We start from the raw sequence: 17310 nt of genomic DNA on the forward strand, positions 1-17310 counted from the left end.
TTGCATTTACTCCCTAATCTCTGGGATAAAAGGAAACACGATTTCAAACGCTAACAAGCAGTCATAAAGCCAAAATTTTCATACCCAATACTCTCAGAGAGAGCAGTATTGAACACAGTGAAGAAAAATGTATCTCTCTATTTATCCAAAAGGAAGGGAAAGATATAAAGTTAAAATTATGTTTCCACTTAATCCTACACAAATTAAGAACGAAAGATATAGTGTCAGTTAACGACTGGAAAAACAGCCTTCAATTACATTTGGTGATATTGTAGAATAGGGATACATTAGCACTGGGCGACTTGCCTGCTTTCTTATGCGAAAAGAGAAAAAAATTTCGATTGCGTAGCCGGTCTGTATGCTCTTCATGCTTTCATTTTCCATTTTAGGGAAACTTTTATTGTGTTTTAGTTATTTGGAATACTCGTTTGATACATTTTATTTTAGCGGACTTTTTTATCTTGTTAAATGAATTGTTTCATATAACTGGCGTATTTGGGATGCCAATTTTTATATTATTCTGACAACGCCAGGTTTACCTACGCGTGAGCCTCTTAAGCCTTAAGGTGCATGTTTGAATCTGGCTCCAGTCGGTAGATTTTCAAGGTGCAAAAATTTCCAGCGTCCACGTCATATGATTATGCGGCATGTAAAAGGTCCCTCGAGTACTCGTTTGGCTTTGAAAGCTCTTAACGAAATTAAACTTCTTGTGCAGTTTTACATCGCAGAAAGCCCGGGTGTGTCCATCTGGTGGGGAAATCGGACGTCAAAATTGTCATGGTATCCGCCGATATTGGTTATACATGAAAGAATGGATGCTATATCGGGGGATTGCACAAGGTCTGCAAAAGCTTTAAGTCTGTAACGCAACCCCCGAAAACGGCTATTAAACTGTATAAATGAAGAATAACATCCCCAAACCTGTACTTATTATGTGAGCTAGTGTAAATAATCTTTGTTTGAAAAAAAAGCTTCACTAATCCTTGAAATTAATTCCAAAAATGTTCACAGGTCCATGAGACAAAAAGAATTAAGAATCGCTATCTCGTCTCTATGGATATTAACAGTTTTCCCTGTTGCCAAGTTGGCCACTTGGCGACTAATTTTTGGCGTCAAACCCCTTGCATAACAAAAATGGATGGTCAACAAAATTAAGCGAATTCTGTAAAAGACTTTTCTTTGCCACCGCAGTGTTAATGCAAGAAAAACAACTTGTATTCGCAACGCAACTCGGTTCGGGTTGAGTGTGCTCCTGGAATAAAAGTCTACTTTTGTGTTCTCTAGCCCGAAAAAAAGTGGGAAGTCGATCTTGCCGACCTGGAGCATCAAATGACAACTTGTGAAGTGGCCGCCCTGGTCGTCAACAACCCTTCCAACCCCTGCGGATCCGTGTTCTCACGAAGACACCTGCAGTCGATCTTGGAGGTGGCTGCTAGGAACTACGTGCCCATCATTGCAGACGAAATCTACGAACATTTTGTAAGACTTTTCTCCCTTTTTATGTTTTTGTTCACTGAAAAATATTTACGTTCTCAACTACAAAATAAGTTTGAAAATAATAATAACATAATAAAAAATGTATTTAAATTACTCAACAAAAACTTTTATGCTAAATATCTAAATGCTTATAAACTCCCCGTTTTTATTTCACAGTAAGCTCTATTACTGTCTAACTACGGATTGTATGGAAAGGCATACATCCGGTTTACACGCGGAAATGGAAGCATCTATTAGTTTTCAGGGATGTCAGATTTTGCAGATGGATGTTAGCCTTAAAATTAAGCAGAGTCCCATTCAAATGAGCAGAATACGCGCATAAAATTTTTATTTTTCACCTCATTCAGATGGCGACACCTTAGCTGGATGTTTGCCAATTCCATATAATCCGTGGTCAAACAGTATTCATTATGTTCATAGAGCGGGTCTTCTCAATTTCTTTAATCAAATGCGTATATCATTGATTCCCATTCCAAACGAGGACGATGACTTACCCCCCCCCCCCCAAAGGCTACGAAGTACCCTCCCTCCCTTGCATCTCCCTAGAACGAGACCCCTTCTTCCCAAGAGATCAAAAACACCCTCAAATTACCTTTCCCCCTCCCTCTAAAAAATTCCCATGCCTCAGTCTCTGCCATGCCACCCCCTTTCCTTCGTGGCCATCCCTGCGTACATTGGAAAATTTTAAGGGGTGCAAAGTTAACCCATATGATCAAAGTCAACCGAAATGACTTTATTTTAAACTAATAAAACTTAAAAACAAAAAATCATCTTTAAGTAAAAGGTTTTACAAGAATTTGTAGAAACATAAAAATTAACTTTTAGGAACAAAAAAAAAAAAAAAATCAAAATTTTTTGCAAGTATTAGTAAACGAAAAGGGATTATGCGAGTGCTTAATTTATGATGTCCTATTATATTATCCTCATATTACTCATTTCAGGTGTTCCCTGGTGAAGAGTTTTATCCCATTGCCTCCATGTCTCTCTCTGTCCCCATACTAACATGCAGCGGCCTGACGAAAAGGTAAATTTTGGACCAATTTTGCAAAGAATGCATTGAAATTGAATCAACTCTAAAATGGTTTGAATTTTAATGATGTTGCAAATTAGCAATATAGATTTCAATGTGCTTTAACTTGGATTTGGATTAAAACACGACTTAGATGAGGCAAAGGTGCACAAAGTTCAACCCGTATTTTGATTGTGATTAGACTGGTTGAGACCTTTTTCGTGGCTAAGGATGAAAGCATTTTTCATTTGAAGTGAAATCTGGTCAGTAAATCAAGTTCGCATGGTCATGTAGTTGTACATTTGTAACTTGTGATGAATGGCAAAAAAAAAAAAAAAAAAAAAAAACTGCCATCGCAAATGTTTGTTCGTCTTCTTAAATTTTCATGCAACATAAGGTCAACAGCGTAATAGCATGGCTGGCATTTGGAAGTTGGTATTGATAGTGGTAAAAGAAATTAAATAACAGTTGTGAAAACGTGAAGTACGAATTCGAAGTTCGAAGAGACCAATCTAAGTAAGCTAAAAATAAAAATCTTGATTGGCTAATGAAAAAAAGTCGATACGTGTTTAAATGGAACTTGTTTCCTCTTTGGACGTTTTCGAGCTCATTGATTTCAGTTGAAATAAATGCATAGAATAAAAGATTAAATTAAACTTGAAATTTTAAGGTTGCTGATCATCCCCAGAAATATTTCCTTATGGATTTTTAATAGGCCCAGCACCCGCACTTTCGACACGCTAACTATTGCGCATGTATGACAACGCAAACGTACAATCAAAACTCGAGAGGTATTTTCTGTTTCTTTCTTGCATTAATGTCAAATACGAATTCCCAACGGTTTTAACCGTTAAAAAGAAACAGATTTTTCAAAAAAAAAAAAAAAGCGGTGATCCAAATATTAAAGAAAGTAATAATAGAAAATCTTTATTGAGCTACTCTTTCATTTCAGTATAGGCATTTAGTATTTTAAGGAGATTGCGCCCCATTTTGTGACGCCACTGTACTAGGTAGTCCGATCAGTGAATGAATAGCCCGTGATTTCAAGTTCAATCTGGAGCTTTCCCTCATGGAATTATAAGAGAGCATCCCACTATAGACCATGTCTCTGTTCCATTTAATAGGGGCTGTAGTGACCCGATCGGCAAGGCATCGGAGTCGTAACTGGAGGGTCCAGGGTTTGACCCCAGCCGGTCGAAGATCTTTTGTGTTCAATAATAGTGACTGGCTAGGGCTCATTAAACATGCTCGTGATCAAAAACTCCTCCAAATTGCCATTCCGAATCAATGCCTCGCAGGTGCTAGATCAGGAGTTGCTCGGTACCTGTTCTGGACCAAAACACAGGTTACATCCAAGCGGTTAAACCACGTGTAGTAGTAAGTATAAGGGGAACCTGAAGTGCTGTGTGTAGTATAGTGTTTCATTTAACAACCACGACATTTTCCCCCTCAAATTTTTGCCAATAGACAAGACAATATAAGAAAGATTTACGGCCGTAGGAGGGGGAAATCACACTCAACCAAGACACCGGAGGGAATCAAACCCATACTAAAACAAAGCTGTCCATTTTACTAGAAAATCGCTGGGAAACTGGACTCTTTCTTAAATAGCGTTTACTACGTTACTAAAGTAGAAGCTGCATCGTTACTAGCTTTATGGAAGCCCAGTTTCCTTGAGATTTTCTAGGAAACGACCTTTTTTTTTTTACAGTGCACGACCTCTTCTACTTTAAACAGGCAAGCACAATCACTCGACCACCTAAGCCCCAGCAATTCGTACTTTAAATCATGAAAATAATAATATAAAGGCGTTTCAAAAGCGTTTATGAATCAGCAACAGCCTTCGTTCTAACTCTAGAAATAAAATAGTTAGAATATTTTGCATTTGTCTGCTGGTTGGACGTGTTCATTTTCTAGATTGCTGCTACACTTTACATTTAAGCCCCTCAAAAATATGAAGCAGAACCTTAAATGTTCTCCCAGTTATTTATTAATTCATTTAATAATTGTATACACCAATGAAAATGTTTTAATCTAATGTACTAAATGCTAGTTGACGGCTTTTTGAAAGTGAAATTGTGTTTCAATGTTCATTCACTGTTCGGACTACCCTGTTGTGATTAAGTCATGAATTGAAGGGTTAAGTCCACAGTTTGGAGCATGATTTTTTCTATTCCAGGTTTTTGGTCCCTGGATGGAGAATGGGCTGGATCTTGATTCACGATCGGAATGAAGTTTTCGGGTCGTCGGTAAGTCAAGACTTTCTTTAAAAATCAAGGAAAATCTAAGCCTTTTACATGTTTCTTTCATATACTGCAATTGTTATTAATATTTATCGGATTCAAGGGCAGATACAAGGGGAGGGTCATGGAGAGTCATGACCCCCATCCCCCTAAACCATCGACAATATTATCCATCCTCATTGTCTTCAAATACTTTGCAAACAAAATGTAAAAATTCGTGGTATTTCTTCAATTTATCAACTACATTTAAAAGTAAATATTTGAAATACTTTTTCCTCATTATTAACGAAAATAATTAGCGACGTTTATGCCCTACTATACTGCGTTCACGGGAAAGAAAGACTAGATGTAAACAAAGAAATGCGCCATTTGGTAACGTCAATCACGTGTTTGGTTTGGACAAGAACACATCAGTTCCAAGCAGACGGCGAATGCGAATTCTATTGCTTTATTTTTTATTCCAGAAAAAACTACCCAGAAGTTGCGTAGTGCAAACCTTCTGGTAACCTGTTTGTTTACTTCCTGTCTATCTTTTCCGTGAATGCAGTATAGGTACCCTATCATTGGCTGATTTGGAGCTTTTATTGACACCCAAGCAGGTTCAAAAATGTTTCGTGCCCAAAATCTAATATTCTTCGTAAAACATAATTTTGTGCTAGTGAACATTGATATTGTAAAACTTAAATGCCTAATTAAAAACTTGAAGGAAAATTTATATGACTAAAAGGCTCCTCCCCCTGCTCGTTCCCGCTCACCTAACCCCGAAGATTGCTTCACAATCTCATTTGGCTTGCTAAGATTTAAAGTGCCCGTTAAGAAGAATCAGTTACAATACGCGTTGCCATTAAAACAAAATAAAAATCACTCTCCCCTTCCCGTAGAAAATAGTTTTAGTAAAACGCTCATTAAACACAAAAAAAATATAATAATCCCACTTCAACCCGAACACAAAAAGAACTTTATAAAAATACTTATAACAAAATTGTTTTTAAAAAAAACACTTCAGAGAGCATTCCTCCCCCAAGGTCCAAACGAACTTGTAAGAAATTTCACAGCTTGAGGGCCTTCTGAAAAAAATAGTAAAAAGGCCCTTTTATATGTTTCTATGTTTTATATGTTTATTTATGCGTCCAGAATTTTACTGAAGTGAAGCTTTTACTTTAGGATTCATTTTTTCCTAAACAGCTGTTTTTTATGGTCGAAAATGGTGTTTTTTTTTTTTTTCATTGAAAAAGTGACTATTGTCTAAAACTTAATAAATTATGAAACAAACAGAATTGCCTTAAAACTTTACTTCAGTTCACTCTTAGATATCTCTTGAAAACACTGCAAAAACTGTAAGTTTCTAACATTAAAACTTTTTGTGAAAAAGGTACATAAAGTTAAGCAATTTTACATTACGCGTACCCAATGTGCCGACTCCTCAAAAGGATTTTGTTTTGCTTATTATCCATAAAATTCGGATTTTCATTTATCCAGATTGCTTTTGGTCGCAGTTAATCCAGATAAAATAAGTCGTACTGTTATATGTTTGTTCTCTTTATTATCGAGTGCAGCATATATTGTTGTTCTTCGATTAGATTCGCCAGGGCTTACAGTCTCTATGCCAAAGAATTATGGGGAGCAATACCATCATTCAGGGTGCCATACCGAGAATTCTGAAGGAAACGCCACAGCATTTCTTCAGCGGAGTTATCAACTCTGTTAAAGTGAGTAAAAGTACTTCATAGGTTTTATTTTTTACTCTAAACCAGGGCTGTGGAGTCAGTCGGAGGGAAAATTACCGACTCCGACACCGGAAATTTTTTAGCATTTGACTACGACTCCCTTACCCCAAAATCAGTCCGACTCCGACTTCGTAAGCACTGGCAGAGTTGCGAACTTTGTGGGAAAGTGACCGAGAGTGACTCCGACTCTTGAAATTTTAAACCTCCAGCTCCCGACTCCAATTTCAACTCCTTTAATCCAAAATCAGTCTGACTCCGACTCCGCAGCCCTGCTCTAAACTAGTGTGAAAAAATTATTGCAGCAGAATGTAGGGCAAAAGTAAAAATGAAAACGATAAATTGCGTTTTTTGAAATTAACGAATTGGAATCTCGATTTGAAAATTTAAAGGGATAATAATGTATTTTAGAGTAGAACTTATATAGAGTATAGTTATTTTTCATTTTTGGCAGTAAATTATATACCTGCAATAAAATTGGGAAGTTATCACTTTGAGTTCAAAGTGAGATAGTTCAAAAAAATTTCTAATTAAATATTTTCTATTTGACAGTTAAAACTATATTTCTTTGAACAAACCAGCTAATAAACGGACTAATGAATGACTAAATAAATTTTAGAATAAGTTGATGAATAATGAATAAATAATAGAGCGAATCAGTCAAAAATGAGTAAGAATTAATTAATTAATCAATCAATCAATGAATATGTAAACGATTTAGTAAATAAATGAAGTAAACTATTTCACTTTACCCCCCCCCCTCTCCCCCATGCGCTTGACACATTGTACCACAAACTTAAAACCAAAATGTATCTACTACTGCGAGCATCAGGACGTCTTAATAGTTCTTTTAAATGTTAATAACGGGGGCTTTATTATTTTATAATAGCAAAAACTGTTTTTGAAATGTCACAAAATATTATAGTGTCAGAAGGTACTAAATTTTGAAAATTACTTTTATTCTCATGAAGGCGATGTTAGTTTTATCCCAATGAAACCATATATGTCGCAAAAAGACAACGACGGATTTCGTAGTTGTTGCTGCCTATGTAAAACCAGAATGAGCCCTTACCAAAATATCAAACCGAAACGATTCTTTTTTGTTTCAGGTCAATGCTGAAATTGCGCATTCTAGTCTGTCTGAAATCCCTGGTTTGACACCAATTATGCCCTCTGGAGCCATGTACATGATGGTAAGTCTTTTACGTACCAAACTAATCTAAAGTATGTTTCATTACGAATAATTTGGAACGACAAAATGAAATTTACCCGAAATTTAGAGTGATCAGGGGGGTGGCGTTAAATGCCCCCTCCTCCTGACTTTGAAAAATGAATGTTTTTAGATATAAATAGGCGTGTTTTTTGTTATTTTCTGATAAAATTTGTATGGGATGTACACCCTTTACCCTGCACCTCGAAAAGTTCGAAATGACGGTCTTGCCCCCTTGGGGGCACCAATCGAACGGAAACTTCTCTAAATTACAAACCTACCCCCCCATCTGTGAGAAGAAAACTCGTGTTGCATTCAAAATGAAGGGATGTTGACTGTCGGGCGTGCCATACTGTTCCTATATATAATAACTGCGTCCCTTTTAGAGGAACTTTCGATTTCGGTTATAATGTTTTCTGCTTTGTTACTCTATTGTTAAAAGAAAGAACTTTCGCATTTGCCCTTTAAATACAAAGAATAGTGCTGCCATCTGTCTGAAAAACAAAACGATTTTAGCAATTTAGTGGACTTTCATTTTATACATTTTGCTAATCATTTATTTAGTAAGATTGACAAGTACCAACTTCACCTGCTCAATATTTTTTTCCCCAACCGATGGCCAGTGACGGCGATTAGGGTTTAAAAGTGGGGGGGGGGGGGGGAGCAAAAAAGACAACTAAAAGCCATGGAACTTTTAGTGGCAGCAAAAAAAAAAAAAAAACGAAAAAAAGGGGGGGGGGGAGTACAAATTTTTTTATTAGGGCTGGCTTTGAAAGCAGATAAGGGGAAATTGATGCATATCTAACAGCTTAACTCTCGTTTTTCTTAAGATTTTGATGAATTATGTATACAATAGAATAATTTTCCCCCAAGAAACACTTACACATGAATTAGACTTGCATTATTTACCCCAAAATATTTTGATATGTGACAAACACTTCATAGTAATTTCATTAAACAAGTATGGCTTGTGTAGGTAAAGCAACAAACTGAAAGTTACTGCTAGTGATAAAAACTGTTATGTTCTGAAAATTTTGACATTTCTGCTTTTTTTATAACTTTAAGTTTTAGTTCCTAAATTGGAAAATAAAATTAATTAATTAACCATAAAATGGGGGGGAGGAAATTGACTCGTAAAAAACTTGGGATCCCCTGAACAAAAAAATGTAGAATGCACAAGCTCAAAATTTTTTAAATAATTCTGTTACGTACAAAAAAAAAAAAAAAAAAACTTGTCCGCTCTAGTCTTAGGTGTTACTTCTCTCTTTATGTTGTATAACTTTCCTTCCTGTCTATCTTGTACTATCTGTGCAATTGTATCAAAATATTATTATTATTTTTTTTTTTTTTTTGCAGTAGACGGCTTATACTACACTTTTTAAGAAATTGTTATTGAGAGATCAATTTTTGTATTGTTTCACTTTATCATTTCTAAGATTAATAATGGACCAACTACAATAGATGTAATTACAAAGTTTAACAGAAATTCTTGTTTTCACATTACCTATGATCCCCCCCCCCCCCTCTCTCGATCTTGAGAATTTTATGAGCTTAATCTTGGGTTTTGCAAAATATCCTAATGCCAGCTCTGCCCATAAAGTATTATAAATATAAAGAATGGCTCTTTCAAATGTAAACAAACTGGATTTTTTTTTTTTTTTTTGGATCATAAATCTAAAATTGCAACAACAAAAGCTAGATTCAACGTGTAAAGGAGAGCAAAACAGAAATATGAAAGTTCCTTAAAATAAGCAAAACATTTTAAATACATAGACTTCCCAGGTTGCTTCGAAGCGAGGCAGGAAACATAGCAATATCAACACTGTAAAACGTATGTGACATGGGAATCTCCGAAATAAGAAAAATATCGCCGAACTAGGAAGTAAAAATAAAAAAATAAAACAATTTTACGAAAAGAGTTCATGTATCCTCAGTGAATTTCAACTGTTTATAGGATAGTAACTAAAAAACCACTTTTGACTAGGAATGTCTAAAATAATTTTTGCTTTTTGTAAAAACGTTATTCATATTAGGAGAGTCCGATTTTTTTTTCCGGAAGGAAGTACTTCTACTTATATCTCTTTCAATCCCTCTATTATTGAAGTCACAGGAATTGTACCTCAAATAGATAAGTTCAGTAGAAGTTGTTCACATTCTTCCAACAATTAGAAGAGTGATGATTTTTCTTGTATTATATAGAAAATAACGCTATCAATTAAATCCTTTTTTTCCAAACAAAAAAAAAAAATTGATACAACAGATACAGTTGAATAGAAGTATGCAAGTTTACAAATAACGCCCCCATTTTTACGTCAAAGGTTAATAATAAATGTAGATCAGCACTTTTTAAGTTCAATTTAATTATTTTAACTACCGAAAAAATCAAACCGGGCAAGGCTTGATCAACCTTTGAAATTAGGAGAACCTAAATCACTTTTAGGGATCCTCTGTTTTTTGTTTATTGAAATATTTTTAAACTTCATACACATTGAAACAAAACTCGTTAATTTACAAATACTATTCCTAAAAGTTAACGCCCCTCTACCATGGAGATTTTTTTTTTCTTCTTTCATTATATATGAGGCGGTGAGAAGCAAAAGGATGTAAGTGGACATTTTCAAGTCCTTAGTAAAACGTGTTTAAAGATAAGGTCCTAGGTAGGCTTTCATTGATTTTTTTTTCCTAAATCATGCTCTACAGTAGCACCTACCAGGGCTACTAGTTCTATCTCTTGCCCCAATACAGAGGATAGGTTCACCTACCATTTGTACTGGTTATCTATATTTTTAATTCTGTTACTTACATTCCTTTGTTGCTCACTGCCTCATATGGTTGCACATCAGTTCTGCGGTCAGTAGATGGATCCGATTTGCTGCTTCACAGAATTAATTAAACACTCTAAAAACTACATTCTAACAAAATTCAGCCCGACTTTAAAAAATACCTTGTAGAGAGATTTTATGGAATTTGATCCTATTTTCCCTCACTTTTTAAAAAATTTCCAAAATGTTTTATTGGACCAGTTTTATCCTTTCAGTTATCTTAAAAATGTATTTAAAAGCAGAAACCGAAGTTTTAAATCAGTTTTTTGGTCATTTCTGCGTCTCCTTAAAATTTTGAGAGCTGAAAATTTTGAGAGCTCTAGCTGTCTGAACTTTTTAAGTAAACAGGCACTTGAACCTGGCAATTAGAGAAAAATCTAAATGCATCTACATCAAGGGCGGATCCAGAAATTCTTCAAGGAGGGGACGATTATTTTTTTACTTGACCCTTACTACGTATCTGATTTACAACTGCTGAAAAAGGGGTGCCAGAGACTTCATTTGAAACAACTAAAATATTATAGAGATTTAGCCAAGTTTTCTGTTGATAGAGGTTTTCTAAAATTGCCATTTAGAAATTCAGTTTCGTTACACTTCCGGCGGAATTTTTCGAAACTCTCTCCCCCTAACATCATCGAAAGTCGTCTAAAACTGCGCGTTTTGGAACTTCAGTTTCCAAAAGGTTTCCAAGAGGGAGATTTGAACCTGATTATTTCCTTAACGTTGGTATGGCCTACACTTTCGTTTTAGGACCTTAATTCGAAAAAAATATGGGGTTAATGCCCCTTGTATCCGTCCTTGTACAAAAATGCTTATGATAAATGTTTTACAACTTCCGTGATAGAGAAAGGAAGCCCCAAAATATATTTCGACGGGCCACAAACTTGGGGCGCCGAGGCGATACAGAAAAGACTGCATTACTGTATTACAAATATCGAAAAATTAAAAATTACCGTCGGTTCAAAGGGAATCTAACAAAATGTCACAAAAACCGGTTTCACCACATCATATTTGTTTTCAAGTTAGTCTCCAATTCGGCAATATATCACCAAATGATCGTCAGTCTAAGACGCTATATTAGTTTTGCATTGTAATGTTGCAATAAGTAATTAATAGCCACAAAAAAAAAGAGTAAATAGGCCTTTTAGAACACCAGATTGAAAACAAAAAGGGAAGTGCACAACTTTAACGTTCGCAGACCCCACATACGAAATTTTGAACTTCTACAGCTTACTATTTTTGAGTTATGACTTATGAGAGATACATACTACGTACATCCAGCCGCAAAACACATAGAAATAATTAACTTGTTTGTACTTGAATTCAGTATTAAAAATTCTTTCAGGGGTGACTAACAAAGAAATTCATACTGAAATTTAAGTAAAAAATTTTACATGAAAACAATAACTCCCTTTACTTTGTATTAAAAAGTAAAACAGCAAAGGTCCTTTTTTTTTCCATATATGCATTGGCCAATTCCATCGGTTTTTCGATGCTTTTTAAGACCGATGGGCCGATGTTTTCCGCAAGTTTGTATCGGCCGCCGATGCCGATGGCTAAATTGTTGATCCATCGGCGCCGATGAATCGGTCGAGCCCTACTGATCAGTAAACGTTTTGTGCGACGGAAGGGACGAAGTTCTTTTTTAATTGTTGCCAAAAACAAAGAAAAATAATAGTGATTATAAAGTTAGTTTTGTTAATAAACTTAACAAATTCATTTCAAGGTTGAACCTAAGCAAGCTTACGTTGAAAATTCGGTTAAAATTTCGAAAGTACATATCCGTTGCCGTAGTTAAGAGAATATTTCTAACGTTTCAACGAGTGTTTGTGACAAATACTTTCCAATACTTTATTATTTAACTGTTAAGATATACTTATTAATAGGCGTATAAAGAAGTTATGTTGCATCGATATCGAGTTTTTCATTTAAATTTATTCTTATACTTTCGTGGGAAACGATGCGTCGGCAGCTCCTTCTTTCTTTATGAAATATAAGCCATTGAACTTCGACATTTTTTTTTACTCTAGTTTCCAAAAAAGTGGAACTCTTAAACAGCATCGCTGTCTCGAAGAGTCTAATTGATTCGTTAACCATAACGAATCAAATGCCCGGTACTGGAGGGTAGGGGATAAAATTGCCAATTAAAGTGTTCGCTACAGAGTTCTAAAAGCTAAATAGTTCTGTCTAGATTTAAAACAGCAAAATCAAACCTTCTGAAAGAATACGAGCAAAATCATATTTTGAAAGTAAAATTCCGAAAAGAAGTTTTCCGTTTGTGATTTCTTTTTCACCTTTTAATCACAGTTAAAAGCAGCAAAACCTAGTTAGAAAATTATTCTACTGTTTCGTATATATCGAAGTATTTGTTCGTTTACTGAGTCATTAAATTACGTTTTATGTAAGTATCAAATTAAAAAAAAACTGAAGCAAAACCATGAAGTTATCTCAGGGTTTTTTTTTTTTTTTTTAAATACAATAGAACGTTGATTTATCGAAACTGTTTTAACCGAAACCTCGTAACTCGTTTTTAACCAAAAATGGTTTCCCTTACATTTTATGTAATTGAAGGACTCGGGGCAGAAATGTGGCAAGATACAAGGAGTGACTTTTCGATCAAAGTTTTTGTTTCTCATAACTAAAATTGAAATTGTTTACTCTCACGTACCAAATCCTACGCTTTTCTTTTCTTTTAAACTGGAAAATCGCCCGTCAAGATATGACGGGTAAAAATTGCTTCTACATTTGAACGAAGCCATTGCCTGTTTGGTGATATTTTGATAATTGAAATTCTAACTCTAACCCCAGTGGATTTACCCTAAACTCCAGTAGAGAGCTTTCATTGTTGACCACTTTTTCGTTTCTTCATTCCCCCGAAACGGCAGTTTTACCAGTAAAACAGTTAAGTTACCGGATCCAGTTTAGCCTCGTCACAATAAAGCCTTTCCCTGCACTTTAAACATTACCAAAACATATTGTACAATTATCATGCAGGGCACGACTTTCATTGTTGATGAAGTCAGGAGCGTTACTCGATCTTTTTCTGTTATCTGTATGAGAATGATATTATGATATGCATTTTGTGCAGCTGTGAAGAAGATATGAACTCCGCACACCTTCTCTACTGTTCTGCTCCGCGCAAAACGTTTCCCGCAGACCGTTCGTTACTGGGAGGCAAGATATATGTTAGTTTAATAGGCTCCGTTTCAACATTTACTTTCTTTTTTTTTTTCTCTGTGTTCTTTGTTCTTTATATTTGCTTTTTGCAGTAACTGTTTATGATCTTCCTTGAAAAAAAAATATTATAAACATCTAAAAATAAAACTGCTTTAGCGTTCTTTTGCTTATCTTCAAGCGTTCTGCTACTTTCAACCAAATCCCTACCTTTGATTGAATAAAATCATAAAGAAACCAAATCCTTATAAAAATTATTTCTACCTTTATTTCACTTGACAAACAAAGAAAAGTACAGTCATTATAAAGAACAATTCGAACCATTTCGAAGGCAATTTAAAGCGCGGCTGAATGTCATCACCAAATAAGAGAAAATACGTTGATTGGCCGAGCTGGGGCAGCTGCGCTCTTTCCGGTCGTGCTCCCGCGAAAAGGCAGAGCGCAAAAGCAATAAAAGATCCGAAAAATCATGTGTTCGCAGGTACCTTGTGAGAAAATAGTTGGGGCTGAATCTACATTTCTGCCGGATCGATCGCCAGTTGTTATGGCAGCTGCCTTTAGAGGCTCCGAAATCACTTTTCGCTCTGTCTCAGATTTTAAATGGCTAAACTAGCTCCATATTGTCTGGGCGTGTCCGAGGGGTTAATGAAAATATATTATGGGAAATGGGTTTCATCATATGGCATCATCTTTAAATAGACGTTGAAAGATGAATGATTCACTTCCTGTAATGATTTGGGTTTTTTTCGGGGGAGGGTGTGGGACTTGATCTTATACTTCAATAACAAAAAAAGATTTCATACCTTGCCGCCCGCCCTGCCTAGTGGTGAGAGGCATCTGACTGAGATGGGAAGGTCCCGGGTTCGAATCCCGGCTCGGGCATGGACGTACTTTCTCTCTCCTGTCCTTGTCCTTTCTTAGTGAGAATGTGCTATTGTGCTGTGAATGGTTGCCTACCCCATAAACGGGTCCTTATGGCATGTGTGTACTGTGGAAGTCGGACTTCTCGCCAAATTACGGTATAGTTGGAAAAGTGAAGCAGCGCACCCCAAATTGACAGCCTAGCTGGCACATGACAACAATATTTCACACCTTGGCCACTTTACGGTACCCCTAACCTCCCCCGGAGACACCCCACTTGGAGAACTACTTCCGTACAATGTTCAAAAACTACAGAAATCTTGTGCTGCGACAAAGTAAAAATGAAAAATTTTAAACATATATAAATTTCAGTGCAGTATTTAGACTGCCTTTACTTTAAAAAAAATATTCGTATATATTTCGTCCCATTTCTCACATGGTTCAAAGTGTGGCAGGGCAGGATTATTTTGAACATGTTTAATCATTCCTTTTAAATAACACTCCTTATTCTCTTTTTTTTTTTTTTTTTGGAAAACTATACAATACTTTAGGAGTATTTTGTCAACAAATGAAATAAAACTACGACAATATGAGTGTGACAGTCGAAAATAAAGATAAAAGTTGCCCTGAATAACTGTACACAACAAATCATCATAATCAAAACAATACTACTGAATAATGTGGCAAATGCTCTCTTTTCCTTAAAAAAAGTTAGATATATGAAATCTATATTTTATATAATTGCCTGAAATAACTTTTAATAATTACAAATTTGATCTTTGTTTCCAGGTGGGCGTCGACGTGAACTATTTCTCGGGCTTTCGACACGATATGGACTTCGTGGAGAAACTGGTGGCCGAACAGTCGGTCATGTGCCTGCCAGGAATGGTAAGTTGCAAATTTTTGAAATCGGGTTCTGTATGAATTATGAGCCAACACTGTAAAAGAATTTCTTTTACAGAGAACATTTTCATCAGAAATTTACGAAGAAATAAATAGCAAGGGTTATTATGAAAAGCGAAATTATTTTTTATTGTGCAGTGAAATCTGAGTAAGTTAACCCACCTGCGGTGCAGTGCTTCAGTGGTCGACTTAGACAAGTGGTCAATTTAGACAAGTCGTCAACTTATGGAGGTTGATATATATCAAGGGCCGGCAAGTAATTTTAGTTGACGTCTTGATACCTTTAAACATTACCCCCCCCCCCCCCCCGGAGGTCCAAAAAAAAAAAAAAATAGCGAATATTCTACAATAACCATTAAAAACTTAAATCTCTCACGCAATGACTTAAAAAATACTACAGAAAGTGATAAGTGACACATAAAGAATTTTTTTTCTTCATTAAAATATTTTCAAATAATATTTGCGTAATTTATACTTTCAAAACATTTTTTGCGGTCCATTTTTCTAACCTTCGAAGAAGGGCGAGGGAGGGGGTAACAGGGGGGTATGACATCACACATTTTTATAATGTTCATGATATACTATGTTCATAAAAAATAGCGTGTCATGTGACAAGGGGTGGCCCGTCTTTTGGGCGATCGAGGGATTGGGAGGGTCAATTGACACCCGCATTATGATTTTAGAAATGTAATGTAATTATGCATTTTTGTATTAAATGTGTTGAACACAAACCCTTTGCGCCTCCCCCCCCCCCCCACCTGGAAATTTTTGAAATGATAGGCCTGGACAAGGGGAGGGGTGGGGGGGGGGGGGGTAAAGTGAAATGTGACACTATGTGGTAAAGGGAAGAAGGGGATTCAAATATTTTGAAAAGGGCTGACATCATTGGGGAAAGCCCCTAGTACTAAATAAAGGTATTTTATCAAATTGATATTTTTTTTAATTGAAAAAAACCTCCTGTCATCTTCATAGAGAGAAAAAAAAATCTTATTTTGTTGCATTAACTGTTTTCCTGTTCTTCTGAATCATTTCTGTTGGCTTACCGCGAATGCGAAGCAGCTGAGCTAAAATTTATGCCAGACTTTTGTAATTTAACTGTACCCGCAGCTGTTCGTTCAAGACCGCCATGTGGAGAAGAGGTTTTTTTTCTCCTTCCAATTTAAGTAAAGAAAACTCTTGAAGAGTATGCCGGTATATTTACGTCTGAAAATACTAGTTTCTGGTCGTTACAACTCCGATGACTGCTCCTGAAGAAAACGCTCGAAAAAAGTAATAAAATGAAATAAGTATTTGCTAGATACACTTTATTCGAAAGGCAAACACGCAGTAAAGATTGCGCTTTGCACTTCAATACACTTACGATATCTCGTTTTAATGGTTTGTAGAGGAAATGTGGAGATTTTATTTTTGGTTTAACGCATAAAAATATTACAGATCGTCGATTTCTATCATTCAATATCTCTGTATCTCTATGAAATTTCTGTAAGAATTTTCATAGACAACTACCATCTAACATTTTCTTCGTTAAATAAACACTTGAAATTCATCCATAGGCACTATAATTTTCTTCCTTCTTTAAATTTTCAAAATTTTGTCGTAGTTTGTTTGGAACGAAAAATAGTAATAATCAGGGATTGTTCCCATAGGGTATGCTCCATATACGCCGTATACTCTTAAACATTTTTTAGATACATTGCGAAGCTTCATAAACTTTCATTTGTAACTCAGATTCTATCATCGCATTTTTAAATTTTCCTAAAGCAATGAAATGATTTAACTACCGGTTACAGTTTTTACCAAGGGACACTTATAGCTTCAGATAAAGAACAGTTATTTATCGTTACAGTGGCAGTTTGTTAAAGTTAAG

General features: G+C 35.6%; 1 protein-coding gene across 1 annotated transcript in view; it reads left to right on the plus strand.

Annotated features, from left to right (window-relative positions):
- LOC129220189 (tyrosine aminotransferase-like) overlaps positions 1-17310 on the plus strand; it is a 43426-nt gene that overhangs the window by 15017 nt on the left and 11099 nt on the right. Inside the window, 6 exon segments of the mRNA XM_054854550.1 lie at positions 1285-1479; positions 2439-2521; positions 4686-4755; positions 6330-6458; positions 7583-7666; positions 15330-15428. Of these exon segments, the coding sequence (XP_054710525.1) occupies positions 1285-1479; positions 2439-2521; positions 4686-4755; positions 6330-6458; positions 7583-7666; positions 15330-15428 (660 nt within the window).

Source organism: Uloborus diversus, chromosome 4 (genome assembly GCF_026930045.1).
Source record: "Uloborus diversus isolate 005 chromosome 4, Udiv.v.3.1, whole genome shotgun sequence".
In the NCBI taxonomy this organism is placed as follows: domain Eukaryota; kingdom Metazoa; phylum Arthropoda; class Arachnida; order Araneae; family Uloboridae; genus Uloborus; species Uloborus diversus.